The following is a 24113-nucleotide window of genomic DNA, read 5'->3' on the forward strand; positions in this document are numbered from 1 at the left end:
AGGCTTTGAAGGAACATGGCGGACACTGCAGCTAATGCTGATTACATTCTAAAGGAGTTCTTCGACGAAGGAGAGCAGAATTTACATAGAAGTAGCTGACCTACTAAAATAAGAAAAAGACCTTTTTTGGTTACACTGCCAACTGTCCACACTGTGCTTCCTGAATATTAAAAAATCACCATCCACCACTGGTACAGATTAGTTTTTTTCTGAAATAGGCAACACCCAGTAGACTACTTATATTGAGTAGCTCTGAGGTAATTATTAGGCTCGACATAAAATGTTTTATCCAGATCCGAAATGACCATGGTTGGCTTTTTCTGGTCATTTAAAAGTCACATGAGACCTGCATGCATTGGGCGCATTCCAGCCTCCACGCCACATATCTGAGCTCAGTCTACAAGACCGCCGGCGAGTCCGCGGACCGTTTCTGTTCAAGTGGAGCCGGGGCGAGCGCCCACGCGGCCGGGTCGCCCGGGGCTCTGCGGCCGCTTTAAAAGGAAATCTCTCACCAGCTTATCGTGTGAAGGTGTTAGAATGCACTTCAGCCAAATAATGCAGCAATGAGTCGCGGACACCGGACTGTCTGCGCGAGGCCTATAAAAGATGGGCTGAGAGTTCGCAGCCATTTCAGAAGGACACGTTTTGGAACTGAAAAAAAGACCAAACACTTAGACACAATGAGAATAGTGATCCTCTGCGGAATCCTTGTTCTGCTCTGTCAGCAGGGGCTGGTGAACGGACACGTGTTGGGCAGGGCCTACGCGGCCGCAGACCTGGCCAGGCTGAAGGTAAGAGTTACTGCTTTGCTTATACTAATCAGCTTTACGTCATAGGAAGGGAAGACGCAAAATCTTCACTCAAACTCATCCAAATGCCAAAGGGTAACTTAGGTCTTATTAACTTGCTGTGCTCATCACACAGGACAATGGGAACATACAGACACTGTAGCGAACAATCAGCTGGTGGCTCATAATGGAAAGTGTCTGCCTTTAATGGAAATTTAACTCCAGCAGTACAATAAGATTCACGAGGAAAAACGTATTCAGATGAAGATAAACCTGGAAATATGATAGGGTTACCAGTTTGAATGTAATGGTGAAATGTTATACAGATTTTAACGAATGAGTAGAAAAAATTAACACTCTTTGCCTTTAACAAAATGCAAGTTTATAAAATTACAAAAGAAAATAAGAACTGCTGAAAGCAATCTCCCCTGCTTTGGAAGCATTTCACGATGATCTTCCGCCTTACCTGTATTATTGAGTTTTCTAATATTTAACTTCATTTTTAATCCACTTCATCGTGAAAAAATATTAGGTCTCTATTTGAGGCTAAACCTCCATGAAAAACACAAGAAGCATGGGACTGAACATTTAATATTATTCTCATGAATTATTTTTAAGGTTGGGTTCAATCTCTTACAACTGAGTCTTCGACAGAGCTGATCATTGGAGATCTTGATTCCTAGACATCAATGCACAAAGCATAAAGGACCCATGGGGCTATTAAAACTGAACATCTGAAGGCTGAAGACAAAAAATAAAAAAAATCTGCAGTCAAAAAAAAAAAAAAAAACTTTCAACATTCTGAAAAATATTAACTGACATTGTAAACCCATCTGCATTTAACTTAAAGTTAACTGCAGTTAACTAAACTAAATCAACATTATAAATCACTTTAAATCTGCATATTATTTGTATTAACATTTCACATGTCACTGAAAACTACTGATGGTGTTTCACATCTAGAAATGCTGGAATGATACTGAATACACATGCACAAAACTGAAATTGACAGTGCAGTTCAGGGGCTTAAAAACTACTACTCCGGAGATTCAGGTTCTTCCTCTTAACGGTGACAGAAAACAAGCATGAAATGGAGAAGACAGGTTGAGAAAACAGCGGCGTTAAGCTCTATCAATCAATTAAATGTGATTTGTTGTTTCATACTCTTTCAATTGAGCTTGTCATAGTGCACTTCATAGAAAATGTTTCCATAAATAAAAGAAATGTGATCCAGAGACAGCTGAAAGACAACTGCAAAATGGTCTTGACCTCAAGCTGTTCAGGGAGACTCCTGTAAAACATTTATCCACCAAAAAGCTAAGGTGAAGATCTGGACTGGGAGCTGGAGCGTGTGATCAGACAGCACACGATTCTCCCCAACAGAGTCTGCTGGAGCAGTTCGAGGAGACTCTGGCCGGCGAGGAGGCTGCCGACGGGGCATCCGACTACCAGGATGGCAGGCTGGACCCCGAGCAGAGCCCTGCCGGCCCGGAGTGGACCAGGGACAAAGCATCTCAAGGGACAACCCCAGAGGATGGTTTCCGGGCCCAGAGGAACCTGCTGCAGGACCTGCTCATGTCGACCCGAAGCAAGTCCGCCTGCTTCGGAGGACGGATCGACCGGATCGGGAGCTCTAGCGGCCTGGGCTGCAGTCCAAAGCGAGGTATGCTTTCCGCCGTGGCGTTCCTCAAGGCTACAAAAGCTACGGTGATGTGCACTCTCATCAGCACAGCTCCTGTACCGCATTTGACAGGTGCAAACTTCAAAGAGCATTAAAATTCAATGTATTCAAACGAATCCTTTACAGATAATGAGTTGAGTCATTTTTTGCATTTTTTTCTTCTTTTTCTTTTAGGATAGAAGCTTCGGAACACCTCTGGGACCTTTTTTCCATACCTACATGCTTTTGAAAAAATATATTTTTTTTGACTTAAATATATTGTTCATCATTGCGATCAGCGACAGCCAAGAAACGAAATGTTTTACCAGTTTTAAACTCGAGACCTCATCCTTTGTGATTCAAAGCTGATTGGTGAGGATTTGTATATCCGGATGTTAAACCATCGTAACCGTAATTAGACTTTAAAGGTTAACTTTAAATATAGATGTACATTAGCTGCTACCTAAAGATGGTGCCATCTGACAGTGAGACAATCTAGCTACCTTTGTGGGGTTTTTTTTTTTTGTTTGTTTTACTGCCAGCTGTCCCAGCTGCGCACAGCCGACGGACACAGCAGCGGAAGCTTATTACGGGAGATCGTCAGCACCTGCTCCAAATGTTATTAGGACACTCCTAATATTAACCATCAGAGTCCATCAGGCAAATACAGCCACATACCTCTCCTTTGTAGGCAGAGTAATGTGTAGGGCTGCTGCTCAATACTCCCACATCATGGGTACACATCAGTGCAGATAAATAAAGACGTATTTATATCTAAAGTCACTTTTGTCCAAAGACGTAGCTGTTTCTTCACGTCAGGGACTCGGATCACGCCCCCATCACTCTCCAGATGAATGAATACAATCGATGCAGGATGGTAGGCATTGCTCTGCTTGTGTGGCCCGATCAGAGAGAACGAGGGATGCCTGGGTCTTGTGGACGAGTGCCTCGATGCTCCCTCCATCCCCTCCTCCCTCTGGCAGTTTGCTGGTGTGACTTATGGCCCGTCACTCGCAGACGATCGCAGACGATACACACAGGGGGGGGGTCGCATCTGTCACACCCACAATATCAGCAACACGCAAATAACGTGACGACCAAACCCAAACGCCGTCCCGTCACATGACTCCCTCCTCCGTTAGTCCGGTTTTCTTTTTATGCAATGCAGGTAGGACGCAAACCCGCTCTTTACGGCAGTCAGGCTGATTCCCAGCTCATTATTCACAGACCGGACACCTTTCCTTACCGAAGCAGCGTCAGTCCACACTGATCAGCCATGTGTTTGATGAAAAAACACCACCTTTCGCTTCCTTAGCTGGGAAGTGCATATTATTTGCAGTCATACGGCAGTAATCCATCAAATTTTACTTGTTGAACTGCAACAAAGAATATTTAAATGTTCTATCACGGCGTGCGACTTGTATGAAAACACCAGAGGAACCATTTAGTGTTTAACTTAATTTTATTTGATCAAGGGGGGGGGGGAGGGGGAAGTGGATATTGGCAACCAAGTATTTATATAAAAATTCCACACCCACACTTGAAAGACATACATTAATCTGACAGCCTATACTTTGAGGGGCACACACTGAGAATACTGTTAAGGTTACTAAAATGAAGGAATATACTTCCTAAAGTTAGCACGGATAAAGTAGTGGAACAACAGACCTGGCCTCCGTTTTTGCGCATATAGAACTCAATACCTGTAAGAGTCACATGATCAGAGCTCTCGGTGACCTGTAGTTACCCCTGCAGAGTGCCACACTGTTACCTCAACATTACAGCCAATCGCAGAGCAGGGGTAGCCGACCTGCAGAGACACTGTGGCTTTCTGCTGGTTCCTAGCTTTTAACCGCACTTAGGTAATGATTTGGGTGGCAGGTCACCTCAGCAGGCATTTCAAATGTCAACCAGGCGGGTAATTATCGGCACGCCGCTACGCCGGGCAGGACTGAACCTGTGAAGCTGGGCTTGGGGAGGCAGGACTGTGAAACAGGAGGTGTTGGTGGCAGACAGACAACAGAGGAACAACCAGGTTAAATGACCAAACTTCCCAATAAAATGACAAGCGCAGAGCTACCGAAGGTTAGCCGTGAAACAGAATAACGAAAGATCATGGTTCTACAGGCATATGTGGCACCAGCTGGGACATTTTAATAACAGAGGAGGACAGCAAAGTCGCATAAGGTCATCATCCTCATCGTCCTCGTGCAATACTCTGGCATAAAAATACAACTTTATAAAAGCGTACTTAAATACACTCAATAACACAAAAATAAGTCTTTTAAAGAAAATAACACTGTTAAAAAAAAGTAGAAAAATCCATTCATGTAAAAGCAACTTCTGATGTTATATAGCTAAGTTCTACACAGGGGGACACAAACTAAGTGAGAATTAAATTTGATTATTATTCAAATGTATAACATATCAACACTGGTACCAGTTTCACAAAGCATTGTGTGATTACTTATGTATACATGTAATGAAATGCAACAAATGTATTTCAGTCAGATTTGTCCTGTGTTTTATCATGGATAATAAATTATACTATTACACAAATATGCATAAAAAAAAATTCCTTTCACAAAATGCAAGTGCAAAATAATTTCATGTCGGCATCCTGAAATGACTTTTAGAAGCAGAATGACAGTGGGACCAGACCTATGAACAGGGATTCTGCAGACACACAGATCCTAAAGAAAACAGAACCTTCCGGACACTGTGTGTGCATCCTTCCTAAAGTCCATCACAGTGATGTCGTTCACAAAGACCATTGTTATGCTTCCATCAGACTCTCCGTGTGAATATGTCACTATGAATTTCCCGGAATGTGAGGACTCTACTTCCATCATTGAGACAGAGTGGCCCTATAATAAAACACTAATCCCCGGGCATCCCCCATCAGGAAAGAAGGAAATATTACGAGTGGGATTCCCTCCATCGAGTTGGGATCTCACATTTCATCTACAAACGACCAGAACACGGTCCACGTAGCAATTTAATGAAATTTAATCAGAAACCTATCAAAACCACCTATCCAGGAAAAAAACTCCATGTGTAAAATGAGGTGTAGACTGGGCTGAGTGGTTCGGACAGGCCGGATGGACTATCTGCCTCCTGCAGGTTGAGGCCCATCACTTACACTGCGCGCCCGGCGCTTTCAGTTTTCCAGTATCGCTAAGCCTGCCTTTCCAAGTGCCAGTCCAGGGAAGCCACTCTCTCTCCAGTTTCATTCCACTGAACATAGTCCATAAAAACAAAGATTGAAGCTTGACAGAGTGGTTACAAAACACCTGACAAACCAGCCACGGGCAACTCAATCAAATGTCGAAGCTGTACACTGATGTAGCTAAATAAATTTCCTCAATAAATTCCCTTGTGTCCAATCAAACGGACAAAAACATCCTGAAACGTCCTGAGCTTTAACCCCATACTTCAGAGGATATGCAGTCCAAACAATACAGTTATGCATTATTTAACTTATGACTACCTAATTTATTTAGTGTAAATGTTGAACGGTAATTGAAAGCTCAGTAAACAAACGTGTTACTTTTATGTTTTATTCTCAGTATTAATACACCTCATGAAGTATTTAAAGAAATGGAAATATGCGTCAAATCACAGCCAGAAGTGAGCAAACGGCTGAATCAGGGCTAATTAGGGCTCGGTAGGAAGGCGAGATGCCGGAGGCAGGTGGGTCCCGGGTCAATGCGACGGAACGCCGTAACGTCCGTTTAATTGCATAGCAGCTGGCGTGCGGCCCGCGACTCCATAATGCGACAGTATGCGGCCCGCCGGGGAATTCGGGCACACGGAAGAAAAACGCAGGCATGACTCAGGCGTGTAAAGGAAGATGACGCGGCTCAAAATGGCCAAGGGTGAAAGGGCAAAGGTCAGGCTGCAGGAGCAGAACCTGGACTCATAGCTAAAAGCTGGGTACAAAATCTGAACTCGTTCCAGTAAAAACAGTCGTGTGTATAAATGTATAAGCCAGCAACTAATTTGTGTAAGTAGCTTTGGAAAAGAGCATCTGCTTAGCAATTAAAAATCATTATTATTATTATTCATAATGAATAATCTGGCACAGAACCAGACTTTCCGCACTAGGAGTTTCAGGCATTCTTGCGTTACATCAGAGGACCAAGCACAGCACCTGACCCCAGTACATCAGCACATCACTATGTCGAGCCATGCTAGCCCTGCGTGAGGCTGACTAACCCGTCCCCGGCTCTACAAGACCTGTACCGCGTTAACAACGGCACGCCTTTGTGCCAAGATGTTCCCTGGACTGCTGATATGCTCGTAGCACGATCTTGCCAGTGCAGCACGAGCAAACAGATTTTTTTTTGGTTGGTTTTTACAGGATTAATATTGAAAGTATGACTGGTCAGTCTTGGCTCCTCCTCCCTGGTTACGCTTCAGTTTCATACCGATCCGAAAGCAGGCATAGAATATAAAACAGTGCTTCTCAAATAGGTCCTCAGAGACCGTGGACCATCTGGGGGGGTCCCTGAGGATTGGATATAAATGAAAAAGAATCTCAGGTCAGATTCATACATCTCCATAATGGAAAGCTAAAAGCAACCAGGGCAAGCAATAGCATTTCACAGTGTTATCTGGCAGAATATCTATCTAGCTTGCACTACTCAAAGAACAAATTCTCAACTCAGACTGCAACACAAATTGTTCCTCCAGATCTGTAGGGAATGGGGGACATTTTCACAATTTCAGCTAGACTGCCTACTGTGACTGGAACTTTCTATCTCGGTTTGACAATACAGAATATTACTATTATTAACAATATAAAAGCACTTCACAGTATGACTGTCAATCAAATTAAAAAATAAATAAAAGTACAAAAATATAATCAGCTTAAGTTACATGCACTGAAAATGACACTGCAGCAAAAAATGGAAAATTGAAGTGTCTCATCTGTTCTCTGTCATAGGGTCTGACTAAATCGCCCCCGTGTCTCTTAGTGGTACAGTCCCAATTGGCCCCCTGCACACGTCCTTTGTGATCGCTGCCCTTCTGTGTGACCGCTGTGATGGACTGGCACTCACTGCGTCCTGCATGGACACTATGTGACTAGCTTATGGTCAGGTCATGCGGGGCTCTACACGACATCATGCAAATGGTCCCACGGATATCAGACGACACAGGTGCCCAAACTGTCTACACTGATACGTTAGTGTTACTTTCTCCTAGTCATGACTGGATTCCAAAGAACCACATTACAGCCACTTATTGGTGCATCTGAAGGGAGACATTCCAGGTACCTCCTGCCAGTTAACCAAGGGAATATGCCCTGACTATTAGCTAATACTATTTCTCCCTTTTTTCATGAGGGAGCTTTAAAAATTATTCACTTCCTTTGAATTGATCAGTCCCAACAGGTGATTGGTACACAAATTTTTACGGTCAACTGTTTCACTGAAAACAGATGACAACCCCCCTCCCCGGCCCCGGGAATGACGATTTACGGCACACACCATGCGTTACCTGTACGCTGCCGCATTTCAATCACCCATTCATAACCGTCCCAATTTTGAACTCTGAGGTATCAAAAAAAAAAAAAAACACACTTATATACGAATAGGCCCTGATTCGGAATGCTATTAGCTAAAACTGTTCTAGTGCAAATAATGCAAATACTTAAAAAAGCCGTAAAATGAAATAAAAGGTGATTAAAGTCAGTTTAAAAGTTCTGATGCTGCAAAGCACTGATGATACATCATGGAGGTCACAAGCAACAGTAGATCAGGTGAAGCACTCCGCAGATCAGGGCAGCGGGAAGCAAACGGCGCGGGTCTAATAACGAAGAGAGCCGACAGGGACCATCCGACCGTCCCTAAAATCCCTCTGACAGTGAGGACAAAGCATCGGCGTCTGTGGCAGGAGCTGTGGGCGGGGCAGGAATGACCGTGGTTCTGGAGGGTGGTTCTGGATACCTCTTTGTTCCGCGGCGGGGCCGTTCCTGACGGGCCGGTGGAGACGAGCGGCGCCGGTTAGATGGTGATGTAGTGCTGTCGGAGCTTGGCCATCAGGAACTCGTGCGTCAGGTTGTGCCGCGTGATAATTCCCACGATCTGAAAGGGAACCGACAGAAGAACGGGAAGCTGGACGTGGTGGCGGGAATAAAGGGGGCGTGGCATCAAGGATGATGAGGGAAAAGCTGACAGCACTGTGGTGACATCTGACTGGCTAGAAGGGAACACGGCTGTAGCTAGGAATTAATAACAGGTGGAGTTCAAAGGTCATATACAGAGAAAGAAACACATTGTACGTTGTAAAATACAAATACTGTGATGCAAACTACAGCTGTATCAATACTGCAATTCAGTGTCACAATTTTTCATCGATATTTTGAACCTTTGCATCAATTTATTCATTTACTGCAGTACCGTTTAACAATGATAGAGGTGAATGTTTTATACTTTTTCAACATTTGCTAATAAAAAATATGCGGTTTATGTAGCCTATGCTAAGTGCACTGCAAAGCAAGAATGCAGTGAGATTTCTACCTCTGAAATGCTGTTGTCAAGTCAAATATTTAATTCCATACTTTTTTCCCCGTTTGCCTTTAAGTTTATACAACTGGGAAGTGACGTCTGCAACAACTTTATATAAGATACTGAATTATCCTTGGTAGTTAAGGGCTATTCATGGCTGTTGATTAAATTTGGCCTATTTTAAATTTAAATAGATCAATTATTTCAGTAACGGAGTTCTAACCATAAGGATACAATGGTAATATCATGATGAATCGTGATGAATTGAATCATGACACTAGTATTGTGAAAAGTTTTATATTGTGAACTAGATGGCAATATCCAGGTCTAATGCAGACTGCTATGTAGTCATTCTTATGCATACCTATAGACATATAATGACAGTCACATTCTAAGCTGCTGGGTGATTCCATCTCAAATCAACCAGTGGGTTCCACCACATGATCACAGATTTAGCTGATTTTTTCACCAATTGTTGGTATTGGCATGAGAACAAAATCCCCCAATTTTTTTGTCCCAACTCCCGCTCGTTAAAAAATGGCAGCCATCCTTATTTTTGGCCTCGACGCACTTCGAGACGTGCCACGCCCCTTTTTGAAATCCTCTTTTCCTTGATAACTAACTGGCTATATGTCATATGGAGATGAAACTGGGTGTATTTATGTAATTTTTCATGTAGATTCATATTCTGTAATCAGAATTTGGCTATCTAATGTGATTATGGAGATATTTCTGAAAAACCATTTTTGGAGGTACCCCTTTTCGACCCCCCAGAACCAAAGGTCTGCATGTATATATGTTACTCAAAAAAATAGGGGTTACTTCATATCACCTCATCTTGAAAATAAATAAAAACCAGGGGTGTGTTATGCCCTGTTTCATAGAAATCATCAAAAATTTATTGTCCAGGTTTTGCCACACTTTATGATTTGACACATAGAAATGAACAGCAATATATGTAGAATATTTAATGCATATTCATAAAATCTGCTCTTTTCAAAGTGGAAGTTACCTCAAATTCTTTTGTACTGCATATCTAGTCAAAGACTCATAATGAAGTTATTCATCTCTCTACACTGAAAGGACATTTTAGACTAAAGGGTCTGGTAGCAAAAATCACCAATCACAGTTTTTGTTTCATTACCCTGGGTATCTGATTCTGAATGAACAAAGCCCACAAAATGAGTTCATAGAATAAGACCAAAAGGGTACATGTACATGTAGGAGACCTGTCAAGTTGCAGTGACACAAATAATATCAACTAGGAAAGACATGCACTTTGTAGCTACCAAAGTCATTTTGCTAGGAAATGCCTCCACAAATGCTTGACCACTAAGGGTGCTTTCACACCTGCCTCATTTAGTTCGGTTGAATCGCACTAGAGTTCGTTTTCCTACTTGGTGCGGTTCGTTTGGGCAGGTGTGAATGTAACAATCGCACCCGAGTGCGCACCAAAAGCGGACCAAAAAAGCGTACCGAGACCTCCTTGAAGAGGTGGTCTCGGTACGCTTTCAAACGAACACTGGAGCGGTTCGTTTGTGGTGAGAACATGATCCGAACTCGAACAGACCCAACTGCAAAAAGTTTTTCAGCCGCATCCGCGCTTCTTTCTCGAAATGTATAGTTTGTCTAAAGTGATGTATACAAACTATATGGTATACGATGACCAGCGATACAATCAGCCAGCGCAGTCGTCCCTCCATACTAAATAGCGGCATGTTGTCTACCGGCTTGTTGTCTCCTCGCTTTGTTTACTTCCGGGAGTTCCATTGGAATTTTCCCGCACGTTAATTCTGACCAATTAAAAAGCAGTTTACGAAATACGTTTAATGGCACATCTGGCCAACGAGTGATGTAGATGTTGTCACATGACTGCATTTTGGTTCGTTTCAACTGGTTCGGACCAGAGCAATCAGTGTGGTGTGAAAAGGACCCAAAACGGCAGAAAAATGCTACACTGTATCATTTGTTGCCCTTGGTCCGGACCAAATGAACCGAACCACAGATGTGAAAGCACCCTAAGTGGTTTTAGTCATCTGTGCCTGAAAGTTTTCAAAGCATGCTTCAACGTTCTTGATATCCTCAGCTGGCAATCTGTATTGTCGTCCCATTCCACCTGAGACAGCAGGAACAGAAACTAATGTCAGTATATGGATGAATGGAATCCAGCATTCTTCTTTGCTTTCTGGCCAAAACAGATTGTTCCCAAATGCCCCGCGATGCATAAACCTGACAAAAATGTCCTGATTTTCATCAGATCTTTGGTCAATACAAACAATGTACCACTTGTCATCATAGACTACTGCAGCATATTGTCCAGGTTTAAGTTCAGATGAAGTGACTGTTTGGACTGATGGTTCCTTTTGAATGATAGTGGACATTCTATCAGCAGAGAGTCTGAACATTAAGAATCCATCTTTGGTCGGCACAAATCTATGGTGACTACGAGTGCCTGGAATGTCTGTGCAGAGTTTGTATACAAAGATGATGTTGCGGGTAATTTTGACCCAGACACTTTAATGTGCGTAAAAAGCTGGTCAGATCCAAAATAAACATGTCTCTTTGATGTACTTTGTTTTGAGTAGCCTTTGAATAAACATTCAGACCCACAGACCCAGGTGTATGTACAGAACAAGCTCTCTTCCCTTTGTCCTTGTCACTGTTCTCATGTCATCTCTTTAAAATTTCTATTTTTATAAAACAGGTGATTTCTATAAAACAGGGCATAACACACCCCTGGTTTTTATTTATTTTCAAGATGAGGTGATGTGAAGTAACCCCTATTTTTTTGAGTAACATATATACATGCAGACCTTGGGTTCTGGGGGGTCGAAAAGGGGTACCCCAAAAAATGGTTTTTCAGAAATATCTCCATAACCACATTAGATAGCCAAATTCTGATTGCAGAATCTGAATCTACATGAAAAATTACATAAATACACCCAGTTTCATCTCCATATGACATATATCCAGTGAGTTATCAAGGAAAAGAGGATTTCAAAAAGGGGCGTGGCACGTCTCGAAGTGCGTCGAGGCCAAAAATACAGATGGCTGCCATTTTTTAACGAGCGGGAGTTGGGACAAAAAAATTGGGGGATTTTGTTCTCATGCCAATACCAACAATTGGTGAAAAAATCAGCAAAATCTGAGAAGTGATGGTGGAAAATTTCTCTTCCACTGGTTGATTTGAGATGGAATTACTCTGCTGCATTTGTAGCAGTCTGTGAAATTTGTAGAGTACCTCTCCAACAGCATTGACCACAGGGAGATGGCGGATTCCCATAGTCCTGAAGAGGTTGAACACCTGAGACACGTGGGTGTTTGGGGAGACCGTGTAGGGGCTCGGGTTCATGTAGGGCGTGACATCCTGAGAGCGTGAACAAAAACACCAACATCAAGCGACCCCCTGACCCTCCACATCACATTCACCAGCAGCGCCAGGCACGGAGACGCACCACGATCATGCGCGGGTTCAGCAAGGTCAGGTCCAGGTCGTGGATGTCGGGGTAGCGGGGGTAATCCTCCGTCATCTCCGAGTAGGACAGGCGTGGCTGCGCGGCACTCTGCAGAACCCGGGGAACGACATTCGAGTTCTGTTCGTTAAACGTAATCTGTGCGATGCCTCCAAAAATGGAGCTCAAACTCCTACCTCATATCAGAACTGCAGAATTGACTGACAAAATTCCAGTCCTATTTTAAATTTAAGATGGTGCAACTGCTTTAAAAAAATTATTATTTTCCTTATTATTATTACTATTATCATCATTATTATTATTAATATACTATCAAAATGGTCCGGCCTGCATTGACTGCCCAAGCATTAAATGCAATGATTGTATGTAGCATGTGGGGTGCCGAATCAAACTTTAATGCATAACATACATCTCCGCACAAACACAGTGAGTTGGGGGGTGGAGGTCTGTGCCGGGCCGGATGCTGACGATCCTGCCCGGGGAACCGTGATGCCCCGCGGGACACTGACCGACTGGTTCTCTGCATAGCAAACGCCGCGGATCAGCAGGGTCACCAGCTGCGAGCGCAGGATCAGGCCGTGGAAGGTGAGGGGCCGAAAACGCTCCTCCATGGTCCAGTCCTCGCTGGGGGACTCCATGGGGTACAGGCTGGGGTAAGGCGTGTGCCTGCAAGATGGACGCCAGGGACACTCACTAACACACCCACAGATACCGTGTATATTAGGGCAGGAGGAACTGTTAACTTTCTGCCTGGACTTCAAGTTAACCTTCCCAACACAAAACACTGCTGGAAATTTTAAGGCTGCTTCATGAATATCTGATAGGACTCGAGATAAGGCCTGCAGTCACATGACCGTTGGGCCCTTGAGCAAGGCCCCTAACCCTACAATACATTCCAGGGGGGCCAGATAAATGGCATGACTCCAGCGCTCAGACCCCACGTTTCACTCTCATGTTTCGCTATTCATGGTAGGAAAAATAAGAATTCCAATGTACTCGTGCAAATATAAAATAAAGCATCAACAACATCATCATCATCATAAATACAATGTCTTCATCTTTATATTATGCCGACTGAAGGCCAGCAAAGTAACGAATAAGGAATATTAAAATGCAGAAACATTTTGGAAAATGCCTCTACAAACAGAAGCTTGACAACCACTGAAAGTGAGCTTAGAAACATAAAAAAACCATATTAAATATTTTAAGGTAGAACGAAAATTATGACATTTTTATCCTAAGTATGCATCCGTCTGACAAATTTTTAAAACAAAGGTTACATCAGTTTCCCCATGAGACGCTAATTGATTGTTTTGATTTTAGCTTTGAATTATGGGATTCTGTGTGGTGTCACAAAGTAAACTCACGTTGTTTACAAGCAGGAAGGAATGTTGCAGGTCTCAATGAAAAATCTTCGCTCATACTATTCTCGCATTAGGATATCGACAAGCTCCATGCGTTAATTTGATCAAAGAAATATTATGAATAAATATTAATGCTACGCGTTACTACGATAAAATTCCTAGCCCTGATTCAGCAAACTGAATTTGTGAAGGGTTACAGGAGATGGTCCATTGAAGAAAATTCAAACGTGTGGTTTGGTGCCCCCCCCTCAGCCGGCCCCCACCTCCTCTCCAGCATCTGCTCCAAGATGTCCTGGCTATCTCCGACCGGCTGGGAAACCTCCTGCTCATCGCAGACATTCCGCAGCTCGCTGGACGGGTACGACTTCATGGACTGGCAGCGCCGACGCTGCTCGCCGGCCCGGGTCAGGACGCTGCTCTTCTGAGGGTGGACCACAAGAGGCACCATCATCATAAGGCATACACAAACTTCAGATTCCAAATTTAGATACCTGCAGTGATGCTCACGGGACAATGGAGACCTGCTCAGAGGGCATGACCTCTTCATGTTGTATTGACCTCTGTACATACCTCCCACCCCCCTACAAACAAGCAGCTCTTTCTCCAAGATGCTGCCATATATCCACCTTCTCTGGGACCCTACGCAAAATGTTAATTGGGAGGCCTAGCAAGAAAAGATTATTATTTCAGGTCTTCCACAATACAGGTAATTTGGGGGCCCTAGGTGACTGTATATAGCGAGAGCCGACCCTGTTTGCAGGGGATATTTCCGAGCTGCAGTGACTGACACACACACACACACACACACACACACACACACACACACACAAACCTCTCTGCTGCCAGATTAACAGTGTCATTCTGGCACCACAATTCTGTGGAGCAAGGGCACATACACAGAGTTCTAGTGCCACATAGTGGTCGGGTGCGGCATTTACCTTGAAGCGAATGTTGTTACTGATGAGGATGTTGCCCTTCATGAACTCCTTCTCGTTGTCCCGGTTCTCGGTCACCACCGGGAAGGCGTGGTACACCGTAGTCCTCAGGATGCTGACCAGGGACTGGATGCGGGTGTGTGGATACACGTAGGTCAGGTTGGGCTCCATGATGTCACTGGCCGTCAGCCTGAAACCAAGGGCGGCACTCAGCCATTTCTCTGGGTGGGGGGGGGTGGGGGTACGACATAAATGCAGCGCTTCTCATTGGATCACTCACTTGTCCATCTCCGCCTCTGTCTCCCACTCCAGAAGAGGAACGCCCTTCAGCTTAATGTGGATGTCATATATGCCCTTGTTGAAGAAATCCCCGGTCCACTTTGCCACCTGAAAGTAGTTTCATACAATAATCTAAACATTTGGATCATTGCAAAGCATGAAGCCTCAAGTCACACCATGCCTGCAAAATTTTTCTAGCATATCAGTTTAGCAACTAATCTTTCACCAAAGTTCAACGAAGCCTTGATGCAAAACAACAGACATTAGAACCTATGGCAACACAGTACAACCTCCAAACCAATTATTCTGGACAATTTCCAATATTTAAGTCTTATAGCTTAAGAAAACCATTAAGCACAACACATTCAATTTATGAATGTCAGCTCAATATTAAAACAAAAAAACCAATCCAACTCTCTGGTAATTCATTTTATAAAATGCTAAAATTGCTTTTATGATTGCCCAATTGGGAAGTATGGATAAAAAAAGAAACATATTATACACACATTACCATTAGTGTTATCATAATGGGCAGCCCATATGTGATTTCATTGGTCGATTCTATAAGAATTACAGTGAGGCTGATGGTCATCCGGACCACGCCTCCCAGGAAGGCGGCTGCTCCAATCAGAGCAAAGGTCCCAGAGTATATGTTCATGCCAATGTTTCTGGGGTAAAGGGAAGAAGACAATGTGGGAAGAATTAGTGCAAAGCAGGTCAAGTCAGGACAACAGAGGGAGTGGTGCATTGTGGGAAACTGCCTACAGGCCAGGAAATACAACTGAGCACTTGAGGGGGGGAAAAAACTCCATGGGTAAAAACGACATGTAACAAAGCAGGAGCTTCTTCACTGAATGTGATTAGCCGCCTTTTGTTACTTGCGGATCAACGACCAGTGTGTAACATCTCGTAAAGCTAAATTAGAACAGGTAGAAGTGGGTCAGCACCAGACCAGGACGAAGGCGGGTGACACAGAAAACCCACAGCCCTGGAGATCAAACGCACAAGACGAGGCGGGAAGCCAGCTGCTCGCATGCTGCGAGCCGGGAGCTGCTTAAACACTGACAGTTTGTAAAGGGTGGATGCTTTTAAAATCTCTGTATTTACTGGCAGTAAGACGAGGGGAGCCTTACGCAGAAGAATTTCTGAAATGTATTCTGTATTACCGAATAGACCTCTACAGTATAACAGGCCTGGGCAATATGACAATATTATTAATAATCAATGATATCAGACAAGTGACTCAGTGGTGATCAGTGCCTGTCAGGGCCACAAGCACAAGGCTACACACGAGAGCCGTCTTTCAGTTTGGCCATCTGGTCTTCCTTTCCAGTTAAGCAAAACCTCAGTACTATTTTTTAGCTCCTTGTATGGTACACAAAGATATCAGTGTATGTAAACAATAGTGTGTGAACCACTGCTTTAGGTGGGTTGTGAAATCATAATTTAATCTAACGATGCTAATCGGCACCAGGCTGTCGCGCTTTAATGCTGGACGTTTAGTGGATTTTCTGTACGTTGCTTTTTCACACTTTTGGCCAAAAAAAGTGTATGGCGGTGGGGACAGAATGATATTATCCTTCATCTGCATTCAAATTAAAATATTGCAACTTTTTAGATATCGCTCAGCCCAATACTATTAAATATATAGATATACAGCACAAAATTAATACAGTGCGTTACAGTGTACAGTGCAAGTAAGTTCAGGATATACAAGGCTGGCTATAGAAATGTCCACAGAAAAACGTAACTTCTTTTCTACAACCGTAATGCACTGTACTGAGATCCTGTTACAAAAAATTAAGTAATTAATTGAAGGAAAATATTTAATACAAAATGGAATTTCACTGTACCTCACTGGCTGCCCCTTACTGCCAATAGATTACCAAACCACTGTTATACCTGAGCCAGTTTCGGAATAGCAGTGCTACTTAGATTCAAATTTCTATGCACTGCGTGCAAAACACATGGACACTAGAGTAGTGGCACCAGGCTTACATTTTGAGGACGTTAGCCACCAGACGGCCGAAGGCCGCACCACAGAGCAGGGAGGGAACGAAAAGGCCGCTGGGAACAGAGACTCCGTATGTCCAGCAGGCCAGCAGGAAGTAGAGCACGAAGAAGATGGTCAGAGTCACCGGACTGAAGGTTCCTGCAAGAGAGACGACGGCGGCCGGCGGTCAAGAGCACGTTTCACGCCCGGAAGTGCGGCTCTGCTGCTGTGAATATTTAACCTAAACAGCCAGAGTCCCAGACTTAGTGGGTAATTAGCAGGAAGCAGGACGGACGTGGGACCTGAAGGCTGGGGAAGCTCTGAAGTGTGAATGAAGGTCGATTCATGCAACTTAGAAGATCAAGTTACAAGGTGTTCAGTGGTACTTTAGACACTATGATCAGCAGATGAAGATTATGGAGCAGATGAAGGAATACAGGCAGTGTGAATGTGCATTCCATAGAGTACGGGTCACTTCAGATAAACCAAAATGGTAGGTGTGCATCTGTGCACCTGGTGCAGGGTGGAAAGGTGTGTCAGAGCCCCAGAGGGGTGCTATACTCATGGTGTGCCGGCCCGAGACATTAGCTCACCATCTTGGTGGAAGAGCTGGTTGATGGCCACTTCTTGGGGGTTAAAGAAGAGTGTAGCCATGTCGTTGTACGTCTTATTCGGGCAGAAGAACTGCTTCACGGTGGAGTTGACGTCCTCGTTGCCCGACACCTGCAGATTCTTGCTTTAGCCATCGATTTAACGCCCGCCGCCCCCAAAGAACACACAGCACACTAAATGCGGAGGGGACTTACCAGAGTGGTGGTGTTGTTGGACGTCGAAGGCAAGAGGTCGCGGCACTCTCCCAGCGTCATGGAGGCCACGAATATCACCACCGTCGTTACCAAGGAGATGAGCAGACTCTCCAGCACCCTGACACCAGACCATGGGGGGGCCGGGGGGGTGGGGCAAAGGAGGGAAACAAAGTGGGCCGGAGTTAGCCGAACAGAAACATCGCTCATTCTGCAGCTTCACCTTCTTAAAATGATCAACCAGTTTAACGGTTTTAGTGGATGAAATGTCACTTAATATTAACCTAAATTAAATTAAACCTAAAGTAAAGCAAAAGAAAAGAAATCACACACACACACACACACGTGCGCACACACTCAAAGCTGTTTTTGGCAGAGACAACCAAAATACAAAGTAGCACACTGTTCACTATTTTTAATGAAATGTTTCCTTGCACACTCCGGTGCCCCCTGCATTGTATGTGGTTGCATGTTCTCCTCGTTTCCACAAGGTTTTCCCCAAAACATGTGGTGAGTCAACTAGGGTTGCTGAACTACCCCATAGTATATGGCAGTGTTTCCCAGTCCGGTCCTCAGGGACACAAAGTCGGTCCATGTTTTTGCTCCCTCCAAGCTCCCTGCCAGACTGTCTGTGGCCCCAAGGACCGGATTGGGAAACACTAATCAATGGCCTAACATGCTGAGGGTCCCTTGAGCTTCCTGGAAAATGTATGGAAAAATTCAAGCACTGTTGGATTACGGTGAACAAGTAGCCACATTAGCACAAAGCTAATGTTAAAGTAGCCACCACTTATGAACGCAGTAGTAGATGCTGGATCAAGGGGAGGGGGATTTGACAGTACCTGATGAACTTAGCTTTGGGGTGCACGTTCTTCATGCGGTACTTTGCCAGCCTCTTGTTCATGCAATTGAAGAGCGCCCCCAAGAGGCCACCCACGACACCCATGATCACAAAGAACGCCAAGTCCACTGCTGTCCACAAGTGGCAACTCTTGTCCCCATTCAGACACTGAGAGAGAGAGAGAGAGAGAGAGAGAGAGAGAGTGAGAGAGAGAGAGTCACATACAAGTGTGCTAGATTCTCCACAACCAGCAGAGAATCCAGCTGTCCTAAAGAGCAAAACAGCACAGCAACTCCAAATCAAATCCCAAGAAATCTTTACACTTCTGCCTTTGACAAAGACACAAGTGAACATAAAGATGTTGCCCTAAGTACAGTGGAGATGAATCAGAGAAGAGAGGAAAATTACTCGCAAGCTATGAGATGTGACTTGTAAACCACTGATGAGGGTATGGTTTTGGGTCACCTTTCCAGTTGGGAAAGGACTTCATGGGGGAAGCCCAGTGAGGAGGCCCCTCAGGCTGAAATGACGAGCGAGCGCCTCACCCTGAACTCGCCGAAGTTGAGCAGACCGGGCAGCTGGAAGGAGCCCCACTTGCTGTAGTTGATTCCCGAGCGGAAGAAGTTGAGGGTGAAGGTGGCCGACATGGAGCAGAAGAGCTGTGCAGCGGGAGGAGGGGAGGGACGGGGGACAAGGGCGTCAGCGTCGGCCCTTTGTGTCACCAGACAATCTACATCCGCGGTTACAGCACAGCTCGCTTCAAATGCCACACCCCACTCAAAGAGTAAACTGCCGATTTGAGATAATTGTTCCCAAACCAGACCTGAGAGGTGTAATCGTGCAGGGCTCTGCATTCCTGCCCAGGGATTATGAACAAATACGCATTTATGAGGATTCTACAATCAAAGCACAACTGTTAACCATTTTAACATCTATTTCTATACACATGATACTAATATTATGATATTAGTCTGTCCAGTAAAAGTTCAGTATTTGCTCATTCACAAAAATCTAATGCCGCTGTCAGACAGAGAGGCAGACGGGCTCAGCTCTGCAATCTCACCACTTTCCAGGTGAGGGCCTGGTTCCAGAAGGAGGAGCCCTCCTCCAGGCTGAAGAGCGTCCCCCCAATGGGCGCCCCGAAGGCGGCTGCCACGCCTGCCGCAGCCCCCGCAGACACGAAGTCCCTCTTGTCCCTGCGACGGCACAGAAGGAGCGACTCACACACGTGACACCATTCGGGTGACTCAGCACAGGCTTCGGCCCACAGTCACATAGCAGCCGTCTGCCGTTCCTGCCATTTTTACAGGACAACAGGAACACAGAGGCTGAAGACCTGCGCTTCTGACCAGATGGAAAGTTCAGGTCCAGAAAGTACAAATCCAGACCAAGATTTTGTTTCAACCAACCACTTGAGTAGGAACAGTCACAGTCACAGAGTACTCAACTGGTTGGTTGAAACAAAACCTTGGTCTGGATTTGTACTCTCTGGACCTGAACCTTCCACCTCTGCCAGCAGGGTGCAGCTGCTTTGACCTTTACCATGAAAACCCTGCCAAAATAACGACAATCCTCAGGCACTCTAGGGTAGGAGCCAGGAACCCTGTACCAGACAAAGGATTATGGGAACAGGGATAGATGGAATATTAATAATGACAATAATAGTATCTGGTCATACAAGTCAGCAAGAATAGTTGAAACTGCTGTCTAAGTCACTTTACATAAAATGACCTACAGAAAAAACTCCCCTTAAAAAAATCACTGACTAAGCAGTCTGACACTAAGCTACACAATGACTCTCTCAAATTTTAGACTGTGGGTGCCGCTCTTCTCGGTCGATGTCTAACACACGTTTATAAAGTCAGCAGAGGTACGGCCAGCGAGGATTCTGGGAAGCAGGAGGAGCTCACCTGTCGCTACGGAAATAGGGGAAGTTAAGATGGATCTTCCGGAATGTGATGCTCTGAAACTAGAGAATGCGTGAAGTTAAAATAAAGACCAAAAAAATGATTTGACCGATACCGTAAAGTACAATGTAAAATTACAACGATACAGCAATAATATTATACTTTAGCATGGTAACATTAGACTACAGTAAACTGCCAAACACTCCCAGTACAGTCAAAGTTTGCTTATATTTCAGCATTTCTATCATGTGACCATCCCTTGTCACGTGACCAGAGCTCACTGAGCAGCGAACACTTTGTGTACCTGAGGAAGCCCAGCACCCACGATGGCCCCGCTGTGTATCATCGGTCCCTCCTTCCCCACAAAGAGACCTGGGAACAAGAGGACTCAGTTATAACCTGAGAGAGGCAGTGCGACATTGCTGGGACACGCTCAGCCATGACAGTGGTGGTCTCTGCAATTAAATCAACCTCAAAACAGCCCCCGATGTTACCAGTGAACATGTATGCTGACAGCATTAACTCCTACCACCTTTGAGCTATACTGACAACCCCTTAGCCAATGAAAAGAGTGTAAGGCCTGCACTTTACAAAAACTCCCAAGTTCTGGTGAATGGATCTGAGGAACATTATATCTCAGTCCACTGCCTTCCACGTAAATAAATAACACTGCAAAGCCACATAACTGAAGCTCATCTCTCCCTTAAGCAATGAATCAGTTTTCATCTCTGTATTATTGTTGTAGGGAATGTTTGATTTGGCCGACTCGTGGAACGAGGTGGAGATCAAACAGGTTTTCATTTCGATCCGTGGTCAAAGTACAAAGAACGGTGAGATACCTCCAGCCACCGCGAACAGAACACCAAGGGCCTTGCAGAGGAACGTGCGGAGACGGACAATGCCAGGGATCTTCACCCCGTTCAGGTAGCTCTTGATCTCGGGGATGCCAGAACCCACTGCTATGGGCTATAAAGGCAGATGCAGAAGCATGAGCTGCAAGTGAGCATGGATGACTGTATGGGGCAAACACCCTCAATGCCTCAAAACTCAACCACAGGTGGCAAACCAAAAAAATCAAACCTGAATGTTTTTCCCCTAAAATAAAAATTATGATCACTGGGAGAGAACATTAAGCGCCAGTTGAATGCGGGAAGGGTTTGGCTCCGACGCTGTACCTCGATGAGAACAAACATGCTGGCGATGAAGACAAAGGCCATGTTGAAGGCCAGCAGCTCCAGCAGAGAAAGAGCCAGGCAGCCTCTCTCACTGCACTCCTCCACAGCTTAGGCAAGGGAGTCAAGGCAGGACAGAGCAAGGGGACAGTCTGTGGACCTGGACAAGCAAGGGTCACATAAACAGAGAAGCAAGGCTGCAATTACAGGATCGGCACGTCAACCTTGTGAAATCTAATTGCTAGCTGGGTGGAAGCGATTATGTAATTTACAAAGGATACATCTTCCAACCAAATTAAACTTCAGCTGAGTGAACAGTCTGACGAAGAAGTCCACAAAAAGGCCAACCTGAAAAGAACCAAACAAGGGCTCACAGTTTCCTCTTTCAAAGTCACACATTACAGCTGTCCACAGGCCGGAGGCAGCACAGAGGAGTTTCAAATGCAGAATCTCTCCATAGTAATAAACTATGAATTAAAAATGACTCACCATGCCGATGGAAACGCCGATGGCAAACACCAGCATCCACTTCACAGCTTCATACTTCTTTGCTTTCTATTTTTTAAGTAAAAACCAGAAAAAAAAAGTTACTTTCTTGGCTAAAACAAAATGCATATAATGTTGCTGAATAAAAGACAATAAAAAATAATAATGTTAAGAAGAGTTACTGTGACAATTTGACATGTGTTTTGCCAAAGGGGAATTAAAGTTTCCCAAAGCTGGGCTGAGTCATTCAGAGTCCTAAACTCAATGAAACATAAACAGAAAACTGAAGTGACTCATAGATGTAACAAATGAAGATCATCCAAGCCTTCCTTCTAAGTCTGAGTAGTAGGAAGCATGTTTTGGCAGTTAGTGTAGATGCCCCAATGAATGCTGGATGCAAGCTGACTGTAGAGACTTTCATAACAGTAGGACAGACCCAACTCCTCCTAGCCCTTGATACTAACCGTTATAACAACTAACATACATTTTACCATTTAATAAATGTACATTGCATATTACCAAACATAAAGGTTTCTACAGCAAATTTACTATCACCAAGGGCAGTAAAATCTTTTTATTGCGACTTCCTACTTATAGGGTGGCCAATGAAAACGTATTATTATGACTACCTTATTATCAATGCCCTCCAGGACGTCGACATACGGTTCATTGATGCACCTGTCATAGTCCAAGCTCTGCCGCAGGAGAACAAGCTCAAAGTCAGCATTTTATTACCCAATCACGCAAAAGTATTGTGTTGTTTCCAACACATCTCATGACTGGGAAATAGTTAACATGCATGTACTTTGGATCCACCACAGAATATATTATATATATATATATATTTTACCTCATAATCTTTCCGTGGAAGGATCTCATCTTCATCTTCGCGTGTCTCCCCAAGAATTGTCTGGCATCACAGCATATTAGAATGAAAAAAGAGAGCATTATATTATGGCATAAAGATAAAAGCTTATTTAATAATTTTAGATGCGGTTCAAGTTTCTTGCTTTGGTGTGGTTGTATTGGGATACCTTCTGGTTCTGAATCATCCATAGAACGTGAAGCCACAAGCCAGGAAACAAACATGGACCAAAAGTTGCACCACATTCCGTTCATGAATACAAGCTATAATGAGGGCGTTGTCTGGTTCTGCTGATAACGGTCTTCAATACTGAAATAATACGACTTATAATAAGTCTCAACGGATCAGACCTATTTAGCGCCAGGGATCGCGATGGCCAGCCCCATAGTTATACTGCCAAACAAAGCGGGGCATCTGCCAGCTAGCTTGCTGTTGCATGACTCATGTTTCACTATGCAAGTCATAGTTAACGTGGAATCACCCGTTATTTCGACTACTTATTAACCTCTTGCTTTCTGTACATTATTAGCTTTTAAAATCCTGTGGCGATGGCAGTGGAAAAAAAACCATTAACTCTGCATTTATTTAATTGCAGACAATGCAGTTCCCCTGTAATGTGAAACCAGCAATTCAGGTTGTACTTTTTGCTGCAACAAAACGACTAAGAAACGCCGTTTCCGCACGATATAACATTTCACAGCAAATCATTTATGAGGATTGAGAACTGGCAACTCAAAATAATCAGATTGCTAGCTGGCTACCTAGCGATGCAGGGTGGAGTTTTCGGAACCATGGACCTAGCTTCGTGCTAACTGAATTTAAAAAAAATCCAATAACATACACGTATAAAAGGTGAACACAGCCATCATCTTAAAGTTCTGCGAGTCAACCGCTCGTTCGGCCCACTGTACCAGTTCCTCGGGGGTCCGCGTCTCGCCTTCCCTGCAGCAGCACTGGCAGCACAGACAGCTCCCACAACACGCCATTTTCACCGGCCGATCGATCCCATTGACAACACACGTGTCATGTGACCCA

General features: G+C 44.3%; 2 protein-coding genes across 3 annotated transcripts; one reads left to right on the plus strand and one right to left on the minus strand.

The window, feature by feature from the left end:
- The first annotated feature begins 594 nt into the window (after positions 1-594).
- Positions 595-3227, plus strand: nppa (natriuretic peptide A). Its single transcript, XM_023841522.2, has 3 exons — positions 595-791; positions 2172-2451; positions 2644-3227. Exons 1-3 carry the CDS (start codon positions 681-683, stop codon positions 2646-2648), a joined length of 396 nt encoding a protein of 131 aa, XP_023697290.1. The 5' UTR covers positions 595-680; the 3' UTR covers positions 2649-3227.
- A 664-nt stretch (positions 3228-3891) lies between these two features.
- Positions 3892-24111, minus strand: clcn6 (chloride channel 6). 2 transcript variants are annotated; one of them, XM_023841518.2, is made up of 23 exons: positions 23990-24111; positions 23064-23123; positions 22843-22908; positions 22217-22282; positions 22009-22075; positions 21731-21837; positions 21395-21521; positions 20860-20927; positions 20559-20617; positions 19712-19844; positions 19194-19307; positions 18650-18816; positions 17811-17928; positions 17598-17727; positions 17010-17163; positions 15523-15679; positions 15013-15119; positions 14736-14922; positions 14061-14218; positions 12943-13099; positions 12416-12523; positions 12202-12327; positions 3892-8537 (listed from the first exon to the last, which is right to left on the minus strand). In XM_023841518.2, exons 1-23 carry the CDS (start codon positions 24062-24064, stop codon positions 8457-8459), a joined length of 2592 nt encoding a protein of 863 aa, XP_023697286.2. In that variant the 5' UTR covers positions 24065-24111; the 3' UTR covers positions 3892-8456. The 2 variants fall into 2 exon arrangements, with proteins under 2 accessions (XP_023697286.2, XP_072569613.1); XM_072713512.1 differs by lacking the exon at positions 3892-8537 and adding an exon at positions 9817-11076.
- Positions 24112-24113: the final 2 nt, after the last annotated feature.

Source organism: Paramormyrops kingsleyae, chromosome 6 (assembly GCF_048594095.1).
Source record: "Paramormyrops kingsleyae isolate MSU_618 chromosome 6, PKINGS_0.4, whole genome shotgun sequence".
Classification (NCBI taxonomy): domain Eukaryota; kingdom Metazoa; phylum Chordata; class Actinopteri; order Osteoglossiformes; family Mormyridae; genus Paramormyrops; species Paramormyrops kingsleyae.

What these genes read in the sequence shown, in the direction of transcription:
- nppa (XM_023841522.2), top strand. Translation starts at nt 681, where the DNA reads ATGAGAATAGTGATCCTCTGCGGAATCCTTGTTCTGCTCTGTCAGCAG. An exon ending in CAGACCTGGCCAGGCTGAAG is followed by an intron (nt 792 to 2,171) that starts GTAAGAGTTACT and finishes TCTCCCCAACAG; the next exon opens with AGTCTGCTGGAGCAGTTCGA.
- clcn6 (XM_072713512.1), bottom strand. Translation starts at nt 24,064, where the DNA reads ATGGCGTGTTGTGGGAGCTGTCTGTGCTGCCAGTGCTGCTGCAGGGAA. An exon ending in CGCGGACCCCCGAGGAACTG is followed by an intron (nt 23,124 to 23,989) that starts GTACAGTGGGCC and finishes CTGTGATGCCAG; the next exon opens with ACAATTCTTGGGGAGACACG. An exon ending in GTAACAACATTCGCTTCAAG is followed by an intron (nt 14,219 to 14,735) that starts GTAAATGCCGCA and finishes GTCCACCCTCAG; the next exon opens with AAGAGCAGCGTCCTGACCCG.